Source organism: Schistocerca gregaria, chromosome X, assembly GCF_023897955.1.
Source record: "Schistocerca gregaria isolate iqSchGreg1 chromosome X, iqSchGreg1.2, whole genome shotgun sequence".
NCBI lineage: Eukaryota > Metazoa > Arthropoda > Insecta > Orthoptera > Acrididae > Schistocerca > Schistocerca gregaria.
In genome coordinates, this window is record NC_064931.1 from 746,292,469 (window position 1) to 746,316,330 (window position 23,862).

The 23,862-nt window shown below is 44.9% G+C and overlaps 1 protein-coding gene across 10 annotated transcripts in view; it reads right to left on the minus strand.

Annotated features, from left to right (window-relative positions):
• Window positions 1–23,862, minus strand: part of LOC126297825 (zinc finger protein castor homolog 1-like) — a 317,673-nt gene that overhangs the window by 71,013 nt on the left and 222,798 nt on the right. For all 10 annotated transcript variants that reach the window (XM_049989060.1, XM_049989063.1, XM_049989068.1 and 7 more), the window contains one exon: window positions 6,879–7,047. In XM_049989060.1, the coding sequence (XP_049845017.1) occupies window positions 6,879–7,047 (169 nt within the window). The remainder of the gene's footprint in view (window positions 1–6,878; window positions 7,048–23,862) is intronic.

The following is a 23,862-nucleotide window of genomic DNA, read 5'->3' on the forward strand; positions in this document are numbered from 1 at the left end:
TTATTGGAAGCAATTGCTGTTGAAAAGCTGATGCTTGGAGACTGGAGCAGCCTGGAGGGGGAGGGTCATTACTTTAAATTTACAGCAAGAGGAGGGAAGAGGGCCTCCACGGCTCCACGTCGCTGCTGCTGCCGCTTCTGCTTTTCTCTCGTCTTTCTCCCGCCGGCCGACCACTCACGTGCCGTGCAAATTTAATAGCTCGCTGAGAAAAGTGCACCACCGAGGGCACGAATTCACCAGAAAACAAATCCACTACAGTGGATTAGTTTCGACACGAGAAATATCATTTCTGATCAAGATTCGGAAACATCGTTTCGCACCTTACCTTGAGTCACGATTATTGTAACACACAACGATATCAAACACATTTCCTTTAGCTGTTAGAATCGTTATAACAGTACACATCCGCTATCAACATGGAATGCTTTTTGGTGACTTTTGTGAATTTCTGATATGCCTAAAAGACTTTCTAAACATTAGTCTATAATTGTGTAGATAACTATATAATTGAATGTTACAGTTTCTTATTTCCACGTGTTTTAATTCTACGTACGTATATTAGTGGCAGAGCGAGTCAGACTCCAAATAAATACACACGGAGAGTAAAAAAACTACGTATATAAAAATTTAATGTGTTTAGAGGAGATACAAAAACAGTTTTTTGTATGACAAAAATGTCACAGGAGTTCAGTTTCCCCGCTACGAGTGTGCGAAGGGTTTGACGCTAGTCATATTCAGAAACAACCTTAAAACTGTCTATCGTGAATATTGTTTTAGATACATTGTTGAATATGTTGTCTGTTTACATTGTGGCACAACTGGCATCTGCGCGGTAATGAATGTGTAAAGCGCTCAAAGCAACCAGGTGTTTCATGAGTAATGGCTCACGTTCAGCCAAACCAGCAACCACTTCGTCTGGAGTGCCTATCGGCGTCTCGTAACCAAGCGCTTCAACTTCCGCCACAAAAAGAAACCCACAGACTATCAGAAAGAGCTCTAGAACAATAGTCACCACGCGGCGTCTGAACATCACTACCGACAAAACCTTCATGTACACTAGCGGAGAAATGGGGCACTTCTGACAATTTTCTCCGTTTATCTCTTCTGAACACACTAAAGTTTTGTTTATGTTGTGTGTTTTTTTTTACACCACATATAAGAAAATCAATTTTATGTCGAGTGTGTGCCATGTATGTACGTGGACATTACTCAGTTCTCCCTCATCCGCTGTGATATCTTCAAGTGATGAATACTCAAGTCATTACTTCCAAACAGATCTTTTTTCGTTTCCGAATCTTTGCTGGGCATTTCGAACTTAAAAATCGCTGATAGCTTAAAGAATTCAGTATTTTTTTGACTGTTTTTGAGCAGTGATACCTCTTGCCAGGTATGAAGAAAAAATCTTCAGTTTTCGTTTTACAACAATATTTACTTTCTTATTGAGGAGACTGGCCGAAGATTGATAACAAGTGAATTTGCAGACGACTGTTACGCGGCTATGTTATCTCATACGGAGACATATAGACAGTCATTTTTCCCTCGCTCTATTTGCGAGTGGAACAGGAAAGGAAACGACTAGTAGTGACACAGGGCACCCTCCGCCACGCACCGTGCCGTGGCTTGTGGAGTATCTATGTAGTTGTGGATTTAGACGTTTACGGTTCTGTTACGACTGTTTCCAGATAAATTATGTTTACGCCTTCTCATACTAGAAAATGTTTTTTGCTCACATCTGCCGACCTCAGCTCGGATGTCCCTTCTATGACAACCGTAAATTATAGGCACCCTTATGAATGTTGTGAAGTTATGACTGAAGATGAATGACGATAGACAAGCTTTCCAAATGTTCCAAAGTATTCTCGTGAACCACGTACTACTCACGAAAGGACTACGTTTACCTTAGAATAATTCAGAGAGTTATCGTCGTTGAAGTACCTGGCGCATTATGTTCAACAAAAGAAATGAATGCTTCCTTTGCAGGTAAGCGAATACGGAAATGCCGTAACACATCTTGGTTCAAATGGCTCTGAGCACTATGGGACTTAACATCACTGGTCATCAGTCCCCTAGAACTTAGAACTACTTAAACCTAACTAACGTAAGGACAACACACATATCCATGCCCGAGGCAGGATTCGAACCTGCGACTGTAGCGGTCGCGCGGCTCCAGACTGAAGCGCCTAGAACCACTCGGCCACAGCCGCCTGCCCGCTCGTATGTTTCTAGGATACTAGATAAGTGAGAGGTAGTGTTGCACGTTCGAATCCTGCCTCGGACATGGATGGGTGAGATGTCCTTAGCTTCGTTAGGTTTAAGTAGTTCTAAGTCCTAGGGGACTGATGACCTCAGATGTTAAGTCCCGTAGTGCACAGCTCTTATTAAGCTTTGTCCAACGTGTTCTACGGGAATACACTGTTTTTCGCATATGAGAAGTGCCGTTAGTTATAGAAGTATTATTCACTAACGTTAGAACCGTTTCTAAACCGAGACTTGCTGCTATTGAACGACTAAATTTAAGCTGTTGATAACTTGAGGAGGGCCTTCATGTTGTTCATGAGTAAATGTCATTTTCAAATGAACCATTCCACTACTTGCCTATATGAGTTAGAGAAATCACAAAAAAACGAAATCTGGAAGGCTGGACGTAAATTTGAAATCTGTTCCTTTAGAATGCTAGTGACCTGTTTTAAATTATTAGGGCACCTCACACAGTATGTTACAGTATCACACTTTTCAAAGTAAAATTGATATGAACATCACAATGCTTTACTAGGCATTATTCTGTTGGGGACGATACATAATTTCTTCCTCTGACATGTGAAACAGATTCACTCAGGCAGTTACAAGAGTGATCCAAAGCACAATGTTTTTCACAGAATCACTCGACAAAATTCGAAGAAATATTATTTCAAGTCTTGTTGATGCATCCTTGTTGGAACTGATTCTGCAAATTTCATCATCACAATGCAGGCAGTTTAGTTTCTTGGTTAACATAACGTGGGACGATTTTGCTTAGTGTGAAGTAGCTGCTTCTCCATGAAAGCGAGCGGCAAAGCAGTCATCGGAAAATAGTTGAAAAGAGCCTGGTGGTGGTTTCTGGGAAGGTCTTTTGTAATAACGAGTATATAGAAAGCTGGCCGATACCAATCTGCGCACATAGCATGCTTTCCCTAACCGCAACAGCAGCATTGCACCGTCAACGCATTACAGGCACTGAACTGAAGATTTACACAGGTAAGTCATCTAAGTTTTGTCCTTAGATAAGTATTTTGCTAAGCGATGTTCTGTTTTCTCCTATAGATGCGATTCCAAAGATAATGTTCATTTGATTAATTCGAAAGAGACCACGTGTGTAGAGAGCCATCCAAGGCCAAGCCTGCGAAACGCCTGTGAGTCGAAGAGTGGAAACCAGCCTCTTGAGTCTTTTCTGTTTCTCTATTCAGAAGGTGGGAGGGAGACAAGTAGGATTACTATTGCCTTTTCTCCATCCTGTCTGTAGCTGCCTTTGATTCTATTACCTCTGACCTCTTTTTTCACCAGTTTTGTACGCAGTTGTACGTCGTAACCTACTAACACATGTAACCTAGTAACACAATCATTCACCACAGAAATCATGGAAAATTCGGAACTTCCGGTATTCGGGAGTTATAAGCAGAAAGAAAAACACAAGATCAAGGCGATAACGATACGGAAGGTTTCAACAGAATGCACAATACCTACCGGGAATTTACGCCGATTCAAAAATGAAATTATTTCCAGGAATATCAGTCTCTTTCATACAAGTTTGCGTATTGGATAGAGATAAACCGAGGAAGTGGCGGTGGGGGAGGGAGGCGTTGAGCTAGTACTAAAGTTGCTGCTGTTATCAAATTTCTTAGCCCGACCACGGTGTACGGTGAGCTGGCTGAGACAATACTGACTCTCAAAAGTATTGTTTACTCTATGTCATAAACACATTGCGATACAGTCTCTGATCGACTCAATAATGTAAGATAAAGACTCGTCGAAAGTAGTAGAGAGGCAGCGTCCAATTAACTGGTTCCCACTTTCCATCTGTCAGAAACGTTCTGCCACGCGCGATGTTATACTCTTTCTGACATCTCGTAAAATCTCTCAGCAGAATTGGACTGGCGCTGAACTGCTAGCCACTGACGAGCTTATGTCATCTACCGTATTGGTCGAGGCTGCTTCGCGCCTCCAGATTTCTGTCGATATCTACTGCTACTTTCAACGTGCTGGGTAGCACTGATAGTGAATTTTCGAATACTTTTATTTTTCCGTATTCTGTTAAAAAAAGGGGGATACAGGAAAACTTGCACACATGTCAACATTATCTTAGGGCCATTATTTTCCTAAGATCACTGTAAATACGACGTACTAGAGAGTAAGGTTGTTCAGTGACAGATAAGAAAGTTTAAGGCCTCTATCCCCAACTTTGCTTTGGAGCAAAGTTCCCAAAAATGTCTTATGAAAATTGTGCGTATGAGAGAAAACACCCAAGATCAGTTTTACAATGCGAAACTCTTCGTTTATTTCTCTGTCTCAGTGAAACCAGGATGGTTGTAAATGCAAACAATCTGCTTCACAGAACTCGGAAAATGTTAACTATCTCTTACGGACCCTAAAAACACACTGGTGTTTATTGATATTCCAGCTTCTTCAAATATATGAGTCATTTGAAAGAAACTTATTATGCAGAATACTCTTTTCGCGAAGTATACTTAATTTCCAACTCTTCGTACAGACTTTGTAGTCAGAAAACTACTACTCGATGAAGTTTGCACGAGTGGCAAATGTTAGGTCCATTCCGGTTGCACCAACGGAAAAACAAATCTGCATCATGTGCTACTGAAAGGACTCACTTCCTTCCTTCTTTCTTCTCATTGTTATCTACATTAAAATTCTCCTCTGGGAAATTAGATGCGACCATAAAAATGTACTGTGTAAACCATATAAAGTGTGGTTATTATATTTTAAGATTCACAACTAGAAAATTCGGTCTCATTAGTCTCAGGGATCTTCGACTTAATAAGAACTGACTAATTGTCATCCTCAGCTCCGCAGCAGTGGCTGACCATTGCTACAGGTAGCCATTCTCATCAAACTCTGTAGAAATACACCGACGGAAAAAAATCACGACACCAAAAAGGAAATGTGCGACGTAAGCGAAAGTTTTTAGGCGTGTTTGTATATATCGAAAGACGATATCCATTCAAACTTCGCGCGAGTCGCATAGCAGTGGAGCTAGTAGCATCACTATGAGGATGCAAATCAGGTTTGCTTTAAATACGCACTGTAACGCTCGTAAGCGATAGATACCTGTCAGACTAGACGTGGCGATCCGACGTTAGACAAGAACGCCTTTAGTGCGACAAAGATGCTATTATCATCACCTCACTGAGTTTGAACGAGGTCGTGCAACTGGGCTATGAGAAGCTATACGTTGCTTCTGCGACATTGCAGAAAGGCATGGAAGGAAAGCAGCCACTGTACTGGCAGCGGTGGTCACGATAATGTACGATCGCAAGAAACCGAGCTCCGAACGGCCTCGTGGCACTACAGAAAGGGAAGACCATTGTGTCGCATCGTATTGCGTCCACAGGAGTAGAAGTCGGCACCAGAGTGACACAACGAACTGTTACAAACCGGTTACCTCAATGACAGCTCCGAGCCAGACTGAAAATCACCACCATTTGCGACTTCAGTCAGGCGAGAGCTCATTGGAGGGAACGGTGGAAGTCTGTTGCTTCCTGATGAAAGCTAGTTCTGCATCGGTGGCAGAGACTGCCGTGTGTTGGTTAGGACACCAGTTGAGGACCTGCACCCAAACTGTCTGTGTACTAGGCCCACTAGACCTGCTCATGTAGTTTTGGTCCGGGGTGTGATTTCGTTGACAGCAGGAGCACTCCAGTGGTTATCGCACGCAACCTGACTGTAAATTTTACGTCAGTCTGGTGACTCGACCTGTTATGTTGTCATTCATGAACACAATTCGAAGAGGGTTTTCCAACACGATAATGCTCGCCCACATACCGCTGATGTAACCCACTGTGCTCTACAGAGTGTCGACATGTTGCCTTGGCCTGCTCGATCATCAGATCTGTCTCCAGTCGAGCACGTATGAGACATCATCGGACAACAACTCCAGCGTCATCCACGAACGGCATGAACCGTCCCTGTATTGACCTATCAGGTGCAACATGTATGGAACTCCATCCCACAAACTTACATCCGGCACCTGTACAAAACAATGCATGCACGTTTCCATTCAAAGTCACACCGGTTATTAATGTACCAGTATTTCACGTTTACGATGGCTTATCTCGCGCTTACATTAACCTGTGATCTTGCAACATTAATCACTTAAATATATTACCTAAAGAAATATATTCCTAAAATTTCATTGCTCTACATTAATTATTTTTTGCGTGCGGTTTTACCGTCAGTGTATAAAAAAATAAGCTACATTTTGATTCATAGCTAAACTCTCGTTTTTCTTGTACAGGAATGTAATAGCGAGCTTTTGGCAGGTCGGTAAAATTCGAGTCGACGTTCTTTATGCCGGCCGCGGTGGTCTCGCGGTTCTAGGCGCGCAGTCCGGAACCGTGCGACTGCTACGGTCGCAGGTTCGAATCCTGCCTTGGGCATGGATGTGTGTGCTGTCCTTAGGTTAGTTAGGTTTAAGTAGTTCTAAGTTCTAGGGGACTAATGACCACAGCAGTTGAGTCCCATAGTGCTCAGAGCCATTTGAACCATTTTTGACGTTCTTTATGGCGCCCGGCAGAGCAGTCTACGGGTACCGAGTTAAGACACAGGAAAGCAGTCGGCATATCGGGTGGACGTGGAAAGCATTATGCAGCACAGGTAGCGTTACTTACCGTTCTTGGGCGAGTGGTCCATGAGAACGTAGGGCGAGGGCGGCGTGCCGCTGGGGTGAGGTACGACGGCCGCCGCCGCTGCCGCCGCCGCAGCCGCCGCCGCCGCCTTCTGCTGGTCCTGCATCGCCGCCAGCGTCAGGATGGTCGCCATGTCCTGAGGCAGCATCACCTGCCGACATGTCGTCCTCACATTAAATAACTCATCTGATCGTGTCTACTTAATTTGCAGTGTGCTACTCGATATCTTCCTTTTTTTAAATAAGAGACGGTATCTGCAAACCAAAAGTTGGACTGAATACTTCAGTAACTTAATAGACATACACTGTCTAATGGAAAGTAGGCGGACATCCCTGTGTAATGCGAAATTGACCACTACATGTCACGAAGGACGCACCCAACAGTATAAAAGGAGAAGGAGAGTATTGTGTTGCCAGCAGGCAAGTAGTAACAGCAGAGTTGGTCGGTCAGGAGAGCTCACTGACTCCTAGCTTGTCCTTGTCACACGATCTCGCCTGGGTAACAAATCCATCAGGGGCATTTCAATCCTTCTAAAGCTGCCCAAGTTGTGGAGAAATACCGAGAGATGAATACAGTAAGTTGCATCAAAAGGATGTAGATTGCGGTAGTTACTGATAAATTAAAAGGCTTGCACAGGAAGATCACAACAAGAGCAACAACATCTTTAGCTTTGTAATTAAGAATCGTTAATATTGCTCAAAGGCTAGGTGCCTGTTCGTGGATATACTAAGTCAAGGAATATATATTTTTTAACAGTACAGGAGCCGGCCGCGGTGGTCTCGCGGTTCTAGGCGCGCAGTCCGGAACCGTGCGACTGCTACGGTCGCAGGTTCGAATCCTGCCTCGGGCATGGATGTGTGTGATGTCCCTAGGTTAGTTAGGGGACTGATGACCACAGCAGTTGAGTTCCATAGTGCTCAGAGCCATTTGAACCATTTTTGAACAATACAGGAGGAGGAATTGGGAGATTTGGTTTTAACATCCCGACGATATTGATGTTGTTAGTCACGAAGCTCGCACTGATGAAGAAAGGGAAGGAAATCGGCCGTGTCCTTCAAAGCAATTCACCTGGAAGTTGATTTAGGCAAATCAAGGAATATAACTTGACTGTGGTTTGTCGGACGAAGATTTGAACCGCCGTCGTCCCGAATGCGAATGCTGTGTTTCGATACTTTATATTCGCAATAACTACTAACTATAGCAGTAAAATAGTATTTACTTCTGTCAATCGTCTACTTCGACGTACAACATACGCTCATCTTCAGACGATGCCTGGGAACGCCAATATATAGGCTATTGGCGTGCAAAACTTGAGGACGAAAGTAACTTTCGGATGATGCGTCACTGAGAAGCAACACAGCTAGATAAAACTTTGACCAAACATAGAAATAACTCCTGCAGTATAGTACAGAAGATAGCTGAAAGAAAAACCCAATGAGAGGAACAGAAATAACACTGAAGTCACGGCGATTTACGAAAGGCGGGACATGGTTCTTAATGGGGTGTATGATCACCACAGACAGCAGTGCTTGCCCTGCGACGTGCTTCCATTTTGGTTATAAAGTTGGTAAGGAGTTCTTGTGGTGGAGCGTTCCATTCCTCCAATCCCCAACGCACCCCACACGTGCTCGATGGGATTTAAGACGGGTGAACAGGCAGGCCAGTCCATTCGCCGAGTATCCTCTCGTTCCAAGAGCTCCTCCACATTCTCATCCATAAAAATGAAGTCAGAGCCGAACGCGCTCCTGAAAACACGCTTATGGGGAAGCAGTATAGATTAACAATAACGTCGGCCGGAAAATGTACAGCGTTCAAAAATGTGGAGGTCAGTACGCCCAAGCAACACTATGCCCCCCCCCCCCCCCCACACTGCAACACCTGGACCACCAAGACGATCATGTCAGACTGTGTTCCCGGGTGCATAAAGTGTTCCAACCATTTGAGGGTACGTCCAGAATGCCCCCTCACCCAACTCTCACAACTCTCATCCGAGAAAAGCAAGCAATCCCACTCCTCTTTGGTGCATTTCCTATGCTCTTGCCAGCATCGCAAACGTTGAAGCCAATTTACGGGTGAGAACGGAACAACGTACTGGCCGTCGGGAAAAAAGGCGACTCCCACTCAGTCGCCGTGCCACCGTGGACCGTGAAATTGCGTGCCTTGCAGTCCTGTTGAGTGCGGTTGCATTTGCACCAGGTGTTTGACGTAGCTCCCTCCTTGACGGATGCACACTGTAGCGGACATCTGCTGCTATAGTTGATAGTTGTCGAGCATTCCCTCTTCTTTAGACAGAAGTGCCTGTGGTTTGGAAAGCTTCCCATGCAGGTGAAACAGTGCAGTAAGTAGCACCAATCTCCTGGTCTACACTCGTAACATTTGGTCCTTCTTGCAGTTTACCGATGAATCTTCCCCGTGTGAAGTCATCCCGGTGATGTCCCCGGGCCATGCTGTAGTGAAGAACACCACCACAGCGCACCGTTAACTGTTCGCTGGCCGGTAATGTCTCTTCCTGTTCCTTCAACTGCCTCGTGCTGCGGGGCGAGTCCATTTGGCGCTACAGTCACGCTGACCTCACGTCATGTGTCGTCTTGCTATCTGTGCACGACTGGGAGATCTCTGACAACACGTTCCCGCACTTTCATTCATTTCCATTTAATAGTTAATATGATACTTCACCTACGTCGCGATGCACTAAACAGGTAATGGATTGAAGAAATAAGCGCTTTTTCAAGTGCCATTCATGACTGTGTAAGTCAAATGATTGGATTACATTTTTTTTCTCCGCAATGAACATATTGTCATAATCCAGATACGGAAGAGTATACCAACAGCTTCATTTTCGGCACAACATTGAAAAATGAAATGCATAGTTCATGAGCAACACGAATAAAAGTAGTAAGTGGGAAGTACAGGCAGGAGAAGGGCCTCATGCCACCACTGTAACTGAAATCAATGGTAGCAACAAAGAATAATTGTCATACGGAAAGCCGTTACAATTTTACTTGTTATTCAAACGTGCGAGACATTTAAAAAATCACAGCTACCCATTGCATCCACACAGTTAACTTTGTTTTAATTTTTTCTGTGCACTATGGGTTTGTTAAGTTCTTAATTAGGTTCTACATCTGAAACTGATGTATACAAAAAATTTAAATTAAAGGCTGTATAGCATCTACGATTAAAATGTCTCCTTGTACTGAAGACAAAACCTGCTTTGAGAATATCAGTTAGCGCGCATTTTCAGTAATCTGTAAGATGTTCTATTTAATTATTTGCAAAACGGCAAAAAATTCATTTATGTAGAATGTTTCAAGCGAAAGGACTAATCTGTGCGCAAATACCAGCAGAACATTTTCAATGTTCGAAAATAGGTAGCTTCTCGATAAATTTCCAGTATTACGTACAACGCAATGTAATTTACATGTTTAGTGTAATCGTCAGTTTAAACAATGATTTGGTAGCCCTAGCGTTACCCGTAACAGGAATCTGACTCTCCACAATGCAGGAATATCTTCTCGTTGGAAGTTTTGCTGCTAGTTTCTCACGATAGTTTAACTTTCCTGTCTACAATTTACCTGTAAATTTTAGTGCAAGCGCAGATAAGAAGCTACAAATGAGCAATAAGAAAACGAATATCTCTTCCTTCGCAATGTTCCACGTAGGCTGTGTGAAGGTCAGCAGCCGTCATCTTCGTCCTCGTTTTCAGATACGGTTAGTTTCGTATCCTATACGCATTTCGCATTCTTTTCTAACCTTTCTCAGCTATGCGTAAGGATAATTCAAGAAACTCAGCATTACAGAATGGTTTGTAACCTTAGCGAAGAAAGGATTTCTGGCCGATAACAAAGTGGGTGTCGAGGGATTCCCTCGTGTGGAATGTAACAAATGAAGGGTGGCGGGTTCACTTTCACAACAGAAATGTAAAGGAAAGAGACGGAAGCAGGTGACAGCGCCCGGGGTGTAAGTTGCACAAAATTGTAGACGCGGCCGGGGCCGGGCCGGGACGCGCGGCGGCGCTGCGCACTTGGGCCCACGAGGGCCGAGGACAGCTGTTGTTGAAGGACGGGATCCTTGCTCGACAAAAGGGAAGAACCCGTTTAATGAGATCCGGGGTCCTGCGCGGAATGAGGGGGAAACTCAACCCCTGCTGCACACGCACGGTCTTGCGCTCGTCCCCTCTCACCATATTTCACTCTCAGTTTTTGCCGTATTTCTGCGAAGAAAAAAGCACGCCGTATTGCTACGAAGGAGAAGACGTACGAACGTTTTCTCGTACTACCCGCGTAGTGTTTGTAATTTTTGTAATTACGATTGTGAATTGCACTGTTGTGGGCGTAATGACACTGTCGCGACAAACGAAACAACGCATATTCACACAGATTTTCTAAACTGACGTCCGATTCACTGTAATTTGGCGTCATAGACTGGAGGCATTCCAGAACACCCAGCCACAAAAGCTTTATGAGAACAGAAATTGACAACAAAATCCATTTCTGTTCTTGTGAGGGACTGTGTTTTTTTGAAAGTGGTTTTACCCTTCATGTGCGCAAACCTACCATGTTTACAATGCGACCTGAGGTTTTGAGACGAGAGCAGGAACATTCGTTTTTTTAATTTTTTTCACTTTAAATCGTGTCCATTATGCCTTACTCTGGAGAAATTTGGCGAAATTTGAACCTGTATTTACAGTTAGAGAATTGCATTGTATCATGGGCACTAGATTCGTGTTAGCTAGTAGTATGGCTCAAATGGCTCTGAGAACTATGGGCTCTGAGCACTATGGGACTTAACATCTATGGTCATCAGTCCCCAAGAACTTAGAACTACTTAAACCTAACTAACCTAAGGACAACACACACATCCATGCCCGAGGCAGGATTCGAACCTGCGACCGTAGCGGTCACGCGATTCCAGACTGAAGCGCCTAGAACCGCACGGCCACACCGGCCGGCAGCTAATAGTAGTACGATAGTCCGATTTGGTAGAATAAGATTAGCTTGGAGATTCTTTGTTTAGATTCTTATTATAGCGTCATGATGCGAAAAGCACGTCACACGCACATGACAGATTTACCTAACGTTTACCGAGCGACGTGGCGCAGTGGTTAGCACACTGGACTCGCATTAGGGAGGACGACGGTTCAATCCCGTCTCCAGCCATCGTGATTTAGGTTTTCCGTGATTTCCCTAAATCGTTTCAGGCAAATGCCGGGATGGTTCCTTTGAAAGAGCACGGCCGATTTCCTTTCCCATCCTTACCTAACCCGAGCTTGTGCTCCGTCTCTAATGACCTCGTTGTCGACGGGACGTTAAAAAACACTAACCTAACCTAACGTTTAAACAAGCTGTCGTTCCTCGCATAATGAGTGGGTTTGCTTCTGCTTTCTTTTTCTCCATCGATCTATGATGTCCTTAACATCGATGGCACCTTCACCCTAGCAGTGATCCCCTCGTACCGTCCATGGGACAAGTCTTGTGACTGTTTTTAGTTTTAATCGTGTTACCTTACAGCGAACGATGGAAAGAGTATCTGATTTCGTCCTGTACGGGATGTACATTTTGTAGTGCTGTGGACGCTAACAGTTCTAAAGCTCTGCTATATTACGTAGATTAGATGCTGGAGTGGTGAACAAAGCTAGTGGCTGTTATCCTGAGTAATGACGCCTGGCGCTGCACAAACAACAAGGCTGTTGACATGTTGAGAGTAAACTGGATATGTCAAGAGGAACAGAGTAGCCTGATAACCATCAATTGGCTGGCTGTTTTATTCCGCCGACTTGCTGAGACCTCCCGAGTACTGAAAGGTAGGCCGCTTCGGGACCAGACGACATCATCATTTAGCGGCCGGTGAATGTCTATTGAAAAAGCCGGGGACCACAGATTTCCGTACGTTCCCGGCCGCACGAAATCCATCACTGTGCCGGCGAATACTCGTTATGGTAAACGGCGCGCGCATTACCAATTCCACGGAATAAAGCGATCCTCGCTGTCAATCAGAGACAAATGCAGCTGCCGACGCTCACGTCTCACTCGGAGACGCCTGCATTCCTGCATTTCTTCGACCCGTCCCCATTGCCTCATTTGCTGGCCGCTGCCTGCTCTACGCTAATTGACAATTTGCGTACGTACAGACAGAATACAGGCCGCGCGTGTAATTGATAACCGACTTCTACAAATTGAACGACACATTTGCCTGTATTTAACCCGTTAATAATATGCATATAATACGAGATGTGGCGGACTTGTAAACCGGCTGAAGTGCGTGCGGCGAGCGCGACGCCCGTGTTTCTAACTTAACGAGTCACGTTAAATCTCGCGAGCTTGCCGCACAACATTTTCTGTGAGTAACAGAGACGTACCTCGGGCTCTCTTCTCTCACACCGCCTCGCCAACAGTAGTCGCCGAATCTCCAAACTGGCCACTAACACGGCGATCTTTATAACCCTGTCGGCTACACGCAACAGGTCAACGAACAAATCTCGTTGGCTTTAACGTCTCATTTCACTGTAATGAAATCTTCGCACACACGTTTTAATGGTGCCCTGTGTCTTTAACTCTTTTTTTACAGTAAATTCCGGATAAATTCTATAGGTAAGGGAGACTGACCTAATAAATGTCTCGTATTTCGTGGTCGCCGCTAAGTCGGAAACATGCTGATTTCGCGCACTACATTCAGATTTTCGTCGCAGGTCTGCGTTACACATGTTCTTGCAAAGAAAGTCGGAAAGTTCGAGTTAACCTGCCGTGGGCTTTGATGTCCATAAGGGATGACGTTGTTGCGTAGATGAACAAGGAAATCGACCATGGCCTTTTTGAAAGAGCTGCCCCGCTGTTTACCTAAAGTGATATAGGGAAACCAGGGAAAATCTGAGGGGGCTTTGAAAACCGATTCGGCCAAATAAGAGTTAAGTATTTTCAGCGACGTGTACAATCATTCTATGACAAGAGGAAGACGAGAAAGGTAGGTTCGTATCGACTAACTGCTTTAACAGACGGGGTCAATCTTGTCCGCTAGCCTCGATATTCGTCTGCATAAATATCGGAGTACTTCTCCGTTTCCGCCGCAAATACATATTTCACAAATATGTAAGAAGTCTGACAGAAGGAAATCAGATATTGTGCCTTACGGCGACATTACCTATTTGTGTAATGGCAATTTAACTATGAAGACGCAGGTTTCATCTTCAGCTCAGAAGGCACAGTCGTTTCTGTCAGTTATTAAGTCAACAGGGAAAGATAGGGATTATTTAACAAAACATTTTGAGTCTAATCAGGAATTCAGATCATGAATGCAAAAACAAGTTTAACATGAATAGTTCACTAAGTAGTTATATTTTCATTTTAGGAAGAACATCCATACTTCCTGTTCATCGTTACCTGTTCCTAATAAATTAACGTACAAATGTGATCGCGTAGCTGCCTGGTCAGTTATGTGCCCTTAACTGAAATAAAATTACTAATAGACTGATTTTGTGAGTAACTGCGTAAAAATATGCCTGGCGACTTTATGAATTTCTCAGTCAATGCAGTTTCGGTGAAAATGTGCCAGATAAAACTTCCAGTAGAATGGGAGACACAGCCAGTCCTGCTCAGAACAGAGCAACAATTGCAGTTGTAAAAATAACAGTGATCATGCTCAGGAGGAAAAAGGCCACATTCAATGAATCTCTATTGTCTCATTGATTCTTGACAGCTGAGAACGCAATGAATTGCGCACTGCAATACAGAAGATGAATATCAGAGTACATGCAAGGTGTGCTCACAGTGAACTATGGACTGAAGCGTACTGTTAAAGAGTACCGATATGACACAGTATGGTACAACGCTACAGCCTTTACCGTCCGATACATTCGAGCGAATTATAAGTAGCCGCGTAAAATGTCCTTCAATCGAAATTCGCTCGGCTAGCAGTGGCATTTGATTGCCATTTCTCAATAACGTACATTCTTGCACCATATCTAATGGTGCCTCCTACACAAAGAGCTTCCAAGGAACTACCAAAACATGGCCTGTATAGCTGATATATGTATCATCGTGGTAACGTGTTTTTCGCCTGTGAGACAACCTTGCTGAAACAGTGCAACACACTAACTTCAACGACGATTTCACGAGACAGATGGGGCAGTGTCTCCTACATGATGAAAAAACTGAGATCGGACAAAACACGCATAACATCTTTTATTCAATATGCAAATTGAAAGTTCTGCTGCGAACCCTCCTGTTACGATGGGCAGAATACGGTGCCGAGCTGAAACAGCTTCAGCTGTCGTAGGTGTATGACCATTTAGGAAACAGTCCATTAATTTAAAACTTCTTTGTGTGCGATACTGCCGAAAGACTAGTTTTGAAAGAAGGAACTGCCATGTAGTAGGTTACGAAATATAAAACAACTAATAAACCATATTCCAAGAATCAAAGACTGAGATACCAAATACAGTAATGAACTATCATTCTAAAAGACCAGTTCATAGAACAAATAAGAGGAAGGAAGATTACTGAACCAAGTAGGATGTCAAAAGAAGACAAGGGTCCAACCAGCGAAGAAATATTACGAAGAAAACTCTCATGCTTCTATGAGCAACATGAGGTATAAAAGGTAAGACCTTGTTTGTTACATTTTTACAATGAAGTCGGAGGATTTAAGGTGGTTAAAGCAGAAAGATTTTTTAACGATGTTTCGCATGAGAATCATTTTCCGCCACCACTAAGGTTAATTTTGCTACCAGATACTTAGAAAAAAAATTGTTTGTGCGCAGTTCGAGTCCACGCCATAGATTTTTCTTGAAAATGTGGATATAAAACAGTAACAAATGTTTCATGTTAATATGTAGGTTAATTATCAATCTCTTTAATATAATGGTTGCACAGAGTAGTAAAACGGGTTAAAACAGATAAGACACAAGTCTGGACTGTGGCTAGCCGCTGTGTGCCCATGGGCCTGCCACGTATTCGTTTTTCGCCGTTTGTCGTTTCCTTATCGACACTGACGCACCTCTCACATTCGCTAGCCACTTGGACTTTTGCACGCTTTTCTGATTCCTGGACTCAACAAGTCGTTGGAAGTCTCCTGCAGAAATACTGAGTCATGCTGGCTCTGTTACGAAAGTGCTGCTGGTGCAAAATTTTATGGATGAACTGACTTCTCGATTACGTCCCACAAATGTTTGATGACATTCATGTCGGGTGACCTGTATGACCAATTTATTAGCTCTAAATGTCCAGAATGTTCTTCGAACCAATCGCGAACACTTGCGGCCCGGTGACATCGCGCATAGTTGTTTGGGAACGTGAATGGCTGCAAATGGTCTACAAATGGCCGAACACAACCATTTCCAAGCAATGATCGGTTTAGTTGTACCAGAGGACCCAGTCCACTCCATGTAAACACAGAGCACCCCATAATGGAGCTACCACCAGCTTGCACAGTGCCTTGTTGATAACTTGGGCCCATGGCTTCGTGGGGTCTGCGCCCTACCATCACCTCTTACCAACAGAAATCGGGACTCGCCTGACCAAGCCACTGGTTCTCAGTCGTCTGAGGTCTAACTGATACGGTCACGACCCCAGGAGAGGCGGAGGCGCTGCATGCTATGTCGTGCTGTTAGCAAAGGCACTCACTTCGGTCGTCTGCTGTCATAGCCCATTAACGCCAAATTTTGCAGTACTGTTCGTCGTACGTCCAGTATCGATTTCTGCTGTTATTTCACGCAGTGTCACTTGTCTTTTAGCACTGACAACTGTACGCAAGTGCCACTGCTGTCTACATCTACATCTACATCTACATCCATACTCCGCAAGCCACCTGACGGTGTGTGGCGGAGGGTACCCTGAGTACCTCTATCGGTTCTCCCTTCTATTCCAGTCTCGTATTGTACGTGGAAAGAAGGATTGTCGGTATGCTTCTGTGTGGGCTCTAATCTCTCTGATTTTATCCTCATGGTCTCTTCGCGAGATATACGTAGGAGGGAGCAATATACTGCTTGACTCTTCGGTGAAGGTATGTTCTCGAAACTTTAACAAAAGCCCGTACCGAGCTACTGAGCGTCTCTCCTGCAGAGTCTTCCACTGGAGTTTATCTATCATCTCCGTAACGCTTTCGCAATTACTAAATGATCCTGTAACGAAGCGCGCTGCTCTCCGTTGGATCTTCTCTATCTCTTCTATCAACCCTACCTGGTGCGGATCCCACACTGCTGAGCAGTATTCAAGCATTGGGCGAACAAGCGTACTGTAAACTGTCGGTCGTTAACTGAAGGCCGTCGGCCACTGTGTTGTCCGCGGTGCGAGTTAATGCCCGAAATTTGGTACTCTCGCCACACACTTGACACTATGGATCTCGGAATAATGAATACCCTAACGATTTCCGAAATGGAATGTTCCAAGCGTCTAGCTCACACTACCATTCCGTGTTCAGAGTCTGTTAATTCTTGTCGTGCGGGCATAATCACACCGGAAATCTTTTCATATGAATCTCCTGAGCACAAATGACAGCTCCGCCAATGGACGGCCCTTTTACACGTCGTCTGTGTATGAACAAATCGCTATCCCACGACTCTTGTCACCTCAGTGTAGACGGAAATACTGCCTTATTCAGCACTTCAACTTGACTCAATGTATTAAGAAGAAAAAAGCTCACTTGCAAGATTTCAGCCGCAGTAATCGATCCCGATTGAAAATTTGGATCATAATTTCGACAGTACGCAGTTATGACCTTCTGAAAGTATAGCTTCTAAATTTCCACGTGCAGCACGTGTTTGTCATTCGCTCCGCCCCACTGCAGCTGCCTTATGCCTGAGCGCTAAGTATTGTGCAGTGGAGTGAGTTAGAGATATCTGAATTACTGTTTTGAAACTGTTAACATCTTTTGTTCATTGTGTCAAACCATGCGCTGTTTCTAACCTGTAGACGGTACCAGAGATCTCTTTCCTTTGAACATTTTTATTTTGCGATTTACAAATGCAGTGTAAACGAATAAAACGAATTATTGTCATTAAAGAAGTAGCGTAGCGCTGTTTAATTATTAACATCGCTGTTGCGCTTAATTTTCTTCAGCGTTGAAAGTTATCACTGTTAAAGTGACGTACATTTTCAAGAGAGGCCCTATTCTTAAACGTAACAGACATGGTTAAATTTTAAATAGATTATTAACTGTATTTCAAAATAATTCTGCGATCGCTTAGGTTTATTCATTTTGATTTTGGAGCGTGTATATAATAGCAGAATATCAGTACGAGGCTACAGTTAAAATAATGCTTAACATAGGTCTATATGAGCGTAAGGTTGAAATATTACGTACTTACTTTACTATTTTTCGCGTAGAATAACGTGTTCTCTAACAAGATTTCAAAACACGTTGGGCAGACGTTACCCTCCCCCTCTTATTTTCTCGCCTTCAACATCCCTCGAATAGGAGAGCTTTGGTTGTCACTCTGCTATACAGTACTTGTTGCTCGGTCATTAGACGATAGCAGTGGGGTGGAGCGAGTGGCAACAACTGGTGCGCGAGGAAGTTTAAAAGCTGTACTTACATAAGATGCTGCAATTCTGCTTTTTCTTCCTTGCTTAAAATCTGTGGTAAGGTTAGCGATGTTTCCTTGTTAGGATAATTGCAGTGGAAAACTGTATGTAATTTTTTTGATCTCTCTGCTCTGCAGATAATTACTTAATGAAGAATTCGGATTACCTAATGTGAAACCCAGACACTACTACTGCAAAGGTTGTGACCTGTTTTGGAAATCACGACCAGCAAGTTCGAAAGTGATTCTTCGCGTTTTCTGCCGTTCCCAACATGTCAAGGTCACAGAGAGATGCCGGTCCTATCTGGAGATGGCGACTTTTAGTATGCCGTGATCTCTATGAGGGAGTTTGAACTGGGTGCGTGTAATCCACTGAGAGGTGAGTAACGACGTAGGAGGAAGAGGCCTCGTGCGGCGAGGCAAACAGCAGGCCGGGCCACGTGTTGCGTGCCGGCCTGGGTGGACCGATCTAATTTTCCGGTCGGCGCGGCGTCGCGCATTGTTTGGGTCCTGGTCCCGCGGAGACTACAATGCCCGGGTGACGCGAGCAGCCGCCGAAGACGCGCGCCGTTACTCGGCTCACTTCACGCATTTTCCGGCACGAGCGCCAGCACACTGCTGGACTACCGGCAGCCCAGCTGAAACACCGCGAACACAATTGATAGCTCTCAGGATGCAAAGTGTCCCGCTGGGTACTTCCCTTACTTACAAATAGCGAGCGTTAATGGACGGTTAGCTTCTGAAGAACACATGGCCGACAGATAATAGGAGAGTCCCTGCTTCGAATTCGACCTGGTGTCGTAAGTACGTAGCAAGTCTTGTTTAGTAAATATGAATGTAATCTACAGTGCTTCTAAAGGGGAAACAACGCAGGGGCCACCACATTGCATTCGTAATTGGAAATACTACCATTCAAATACTTGTCAAGCTATTATGATCTAGAGTTTTTGTGAGTTTCTCTGGCATATGGAAAGGCGGCAGACTATGACCGAGAAGGAAGGAAGAAATGAAGGCAGTAAATTCGGGTCTCGCTGACAGCGAGACTGTTACAGACAGCAGTAATTCAGTTGGATGAAGACGGAAAAAGAAAACACTCGAAGAAAGGAAAATTAGAGTTTAATGTGCCGTCGACAACGAGATCATTAGAGCAGGAGCACAAGCTCGAATTGGGAAAGGACGGGGAGAGAAATCGAGCGTACCCTTTGCGAAGGAAGGACCATCCCGGCATTTGCCTGAAGCGATTTACTGAAATCAAGGAAACCTTAATTGGATGGCCGGTGGCCGGAAGTGTGTTTGAACAGCCGTCCTCCCGAATGCGAGCCCAGTGTGATAACTACTGCGCCACCTTGTTTCGAACACTGAGTCTGAATATCCTGTCAGTACACTTTCGTCAGTTTGTTCGGAGGTTTCATATCTAAGATTTCTCGGCATCTTCGACGGCGTCGTGCTGACTAAACCTTCGCATTTGCAGAAATTTTCCGCATGCACCACGCCACAGAGCGGCATCGAGCAGCTAATGGTGAAACAGGTATCCGGTAGAGCAGCGACACCAATCAGCGCACGCGTTGCCTGCGGAGAGGAAGGCGTCGGTCGGTAGGAAGCGCCGCCGTGCCCCGCGGGCTGCATTAAAGTGTGAGCCTGCGCGCTGAGCGAGCCACTGCTTTAATGATGTCCACCAAACGTATTTTTTGTGGCCCGGCGAGCTTAATGCGAGCTTCTTTTGGAAGGGTGAACGGTCTCGGAACGCTCGGCCGTTGAAGACGATTTCCGCAGCACTTAGCTATCTGTGCCCAATGTACACGAACTGGTGACGAAGTAACAATTTCTCCACGCCACTGAACAGCGTCAAAGCGGAAGCGCAAAGCTATACCACAACCATTGTGGCCTACAAACATGTAGGCTGATGGTCTATTCGACCAGGGCCAATTCGAGAACATATTTCTACATAAGCAACTTATCATTTGCTCCCTCACTCCACCACACAACCCCGGCCTTCTTCCTTTTCACTCGTATACTTTCACCCGTGTCAGTTTTCGCTACTAATTCAGATGCGCACAAAATCTTGCAACTGGGCTTGGCGACCCCAGGCGGCGGCTACCAATTGTCAAATGCCTTGTAGAGAAATCTTACAGTCGTGGCGCTCTGACGCCCCTCTCAGCTCGGCGCCCCAAGCAGCTTGGGAACTTAAACCCGTTTTAGATTATCCCCTCTCACGTCTGATAAGAAGTCACTCTCAAAATAGAAAAGCAAACAATGATTACATTCAGTCCGCAGCTCGTGGTCGTGCGGTAGCGTTCTCGCTGCCCACGCCCGGGTTCCCGGGTTCGATTCCCGGCGGGGTCAGGGATTTTCTCTGCCTCGTGATGACTGGGTGTTGTGTGATATCTTTAGGTAAGTTAGGTTTAAGTAGTTCTACGCTCTAGGGGACTGATGACCATAGATGTTAAATCCCATAGTGCTCAGAGCCATTTGAACCATTTGACTACATTCAACCACAAGATCACCCACACGATTTTCGTTGATACTTTGGTGCCGTAATGTCAGAAGAGAGGAGGGCGAAAACAATTCGTAGAGTCCCTTCCGGAATTGAAATGGTCGTGATTATTGCACTTTAGGAACCGCAGGCCAACTGGCATAGTACCTGTGACAAGTGTTGGGTGGACTGTAATATAAGGAAGGAAGATTGAGATAACTGAACAGAAAGATTGACGAACAAAAGCAAAACTGATGGTGGCCTTTCTTCGAGGAACTATCTTAGAATTCGCCTCGTGTCGTTTAGTGAAATAACAAAAAATCTAACTTAGGACACGAGTGTAATGCTTTAGTCATTGCACCCTGTTGCTCGGTTTTGGCGGCAATCCTGACCGGGATTTTCACGATGTCTGTTACCTTTATCCCCAGCGCCACTATTTTGTTGACAAGCATTCCTCTTGTAGTTCAGTCAACTTCGACTACTTTAGTTTGTTTTCTTGATAAACGAAATTTCAAAATTCGTTCTAGGATCTTTTCAATGAACCCCAAATAGAGCTTTTGTAGTATTTCAAGCTTGTGGAGTACTGTTTGTGGTTCGCTGATCGAGTATGTAGCGAAGTCGTTGGAACTTTAAACGCTGGATTTCCATTCTGTCTTTATTAACTTCTCTTGTGAGTTTGTTGGGCAGAGTGAGTAATCTGCAACTAAGTGAACGTTTTACGACTTGTCTTCCTTGTGGGTACTGAAGCTATACCTCCGCCTCCGGCACGAGGACGAGGATACTCATGACGCTTAATTCCTCTCTCAGCTTTTGACTTTCTAACAGATGACTTTGTCTAAGGTGACTGTTCATAGCTCCCCATTATTTGAAATTTGTGGGTCAGCGGGACTTCGATTTTGTTGCAGGGCAATATAGGTTTTTCATGGACTATTATTTTATGGAATATGCCGAATGAGTGACGAAAGGAGTGAACCCTTAGACCGCAGCCGGCCGCGGTGGTCTCGCGGTTCTAGGCGCTAAGTCCGGAACCGCGCGACTGCTACGGTCGCAGGTTCGAATCCTGCCTCGGGCATGGATGAGTGTGATGTGCTTAGGTTAGTTAGGTTTAAGTAGTTCTAAGTTCTAGGGGACTGATGACCTAAGATGTTAAGTCCCATAGTGCTCAGAGCCATTTGAACCATTTTTGAACCTTAGATCGCATGCTTCCATTCTATACGATGGGTATTCACTTCGTAATAAACCCATCTTAATAAATATATCTCACAAGGGGACTAGAATTTCTAGCCAGTTGTCAAGTTATGTTTCATCGGGGCAGATTTTTAATCGAATTAAACACAGTTCACTTCCCCAAACTCGAAAAGTGAGTGGCAAACGTGCTCCACGTTTATAACCCAGCTTCGTGAAATATACGTTTAATAAATATATTTACCAGATACACGTCCTTGGATAACTTTCGCAACGCATTCTTCAAAACCTACAGCGTTACAACATACGTCGTTTCGAGTCGCCGGGCGAGAAAGTACAACAAACAAACACGAAATGTAATTACGACCTTCCACGTACGGAACTGCTACGTCAGTAGAGGAAAAACAGGAGAGAGATTTTTTTTTTAAGACGAGTACTGAAGGCAGTAAGATAGCTGACCCAACCACATGGCAGGCCATTCTCCGCTATGTTTTTCCGGTCGGCGCGCAGACGTCTCTGGAAATGGAGAGTGACATATTCGAACGAGGCGGTGGCGAATGCGAGATGACGGGGAAGAAACCGCTTTGCAATGCACGACGCGGAGGTCGGCCCTCGCCTGTTTGCTTTATCCTCGTCCCTCCGGTGGAGCTTGGCGGCGCGAATGCGTCGGGCCGGCGTCGGCGCCGCCGACACCCGACACGCAACACGTGTTGCTGCGCCTGCCCTCCAATACACCAAAGTGCCCACCACGATCCTTTTCCCGTTACTCGGTGACAAGTATACACAGCGCCGACATTAACACTAGGTGGATTTGTGGAACCTCTCTCCACATAGAGTCCCTCGGGCAATTTTCCTTCGGGACGTAAAGGAGCAGAGTTTGTGAAAATTCGATTACTTTCGTCATTAATTTGTAAACCACACGCGAGTTTGTGAATCATTTGGGGGTTGAAATACTGTATTTTAGCGATTTCCTTCCCGTGAAGTCGAGCTTATTGGGCAGTCTCCTGGACATCTGTAATGAGTGACAGACAATTTTCAGCTCTCTATGATTACATCATTAATACAAATACGACAGAACTCGAATTACAGGACATAACCCTAGTGGACTTCTGCGCTCATTTCCCCACTCCTGCACGTAACCACTTCTAAGGAAACCACGAAATTTCTGTCCTAAAGAAAGGAGACCAGGGCTTTCAGAACGATGGAATTAAGGGAACCGGTACGAAATGCTTCTTCTTCGACTAACAAGATGACGTCCGCTACCCTGAGATGAGGCGCATTCCGCACGCTACAGCTCCAGCGGCATTTTGGCTAGAGGAGACAGGGAAAAGCGCGTACAGTGTGCACGCATGCCCGTGTGAACGCACTCGGATAGGCAGCGAAGCCCGCACAATGCCCGGGGGAGCCGGCCGCCTTCGTTGCCAGCTGACGGTGCCAGCTAAGGTCACTCGTTACACTGCACGTGGCCTTCCCGGGACACCAAACTCATTTCGCCGCGAGAGACAATGCGAGCAGGCCGCGGAAACGTCGCGTCTCCCTGATTGCTTCCATTAGTTCCGGAAGCTGCGGCCAGGGCACACCCAGGCGCCGCCATAATATTCGGAGCTTCCGCTGCATGATACAACTTTTGTACTGCTCCTTTAAATAATCCCATGCTTCTCTCGGAACAACGGTTTAAAACTGAGAGAACGAGTAAATCATATCCTGTTAGCGAAAAAAAAAAATTACGGTATCTGATAGACAGACTGTCCACTCTAACTAATCCTTTTCTCTCTGTTAGGAATCACTTAATA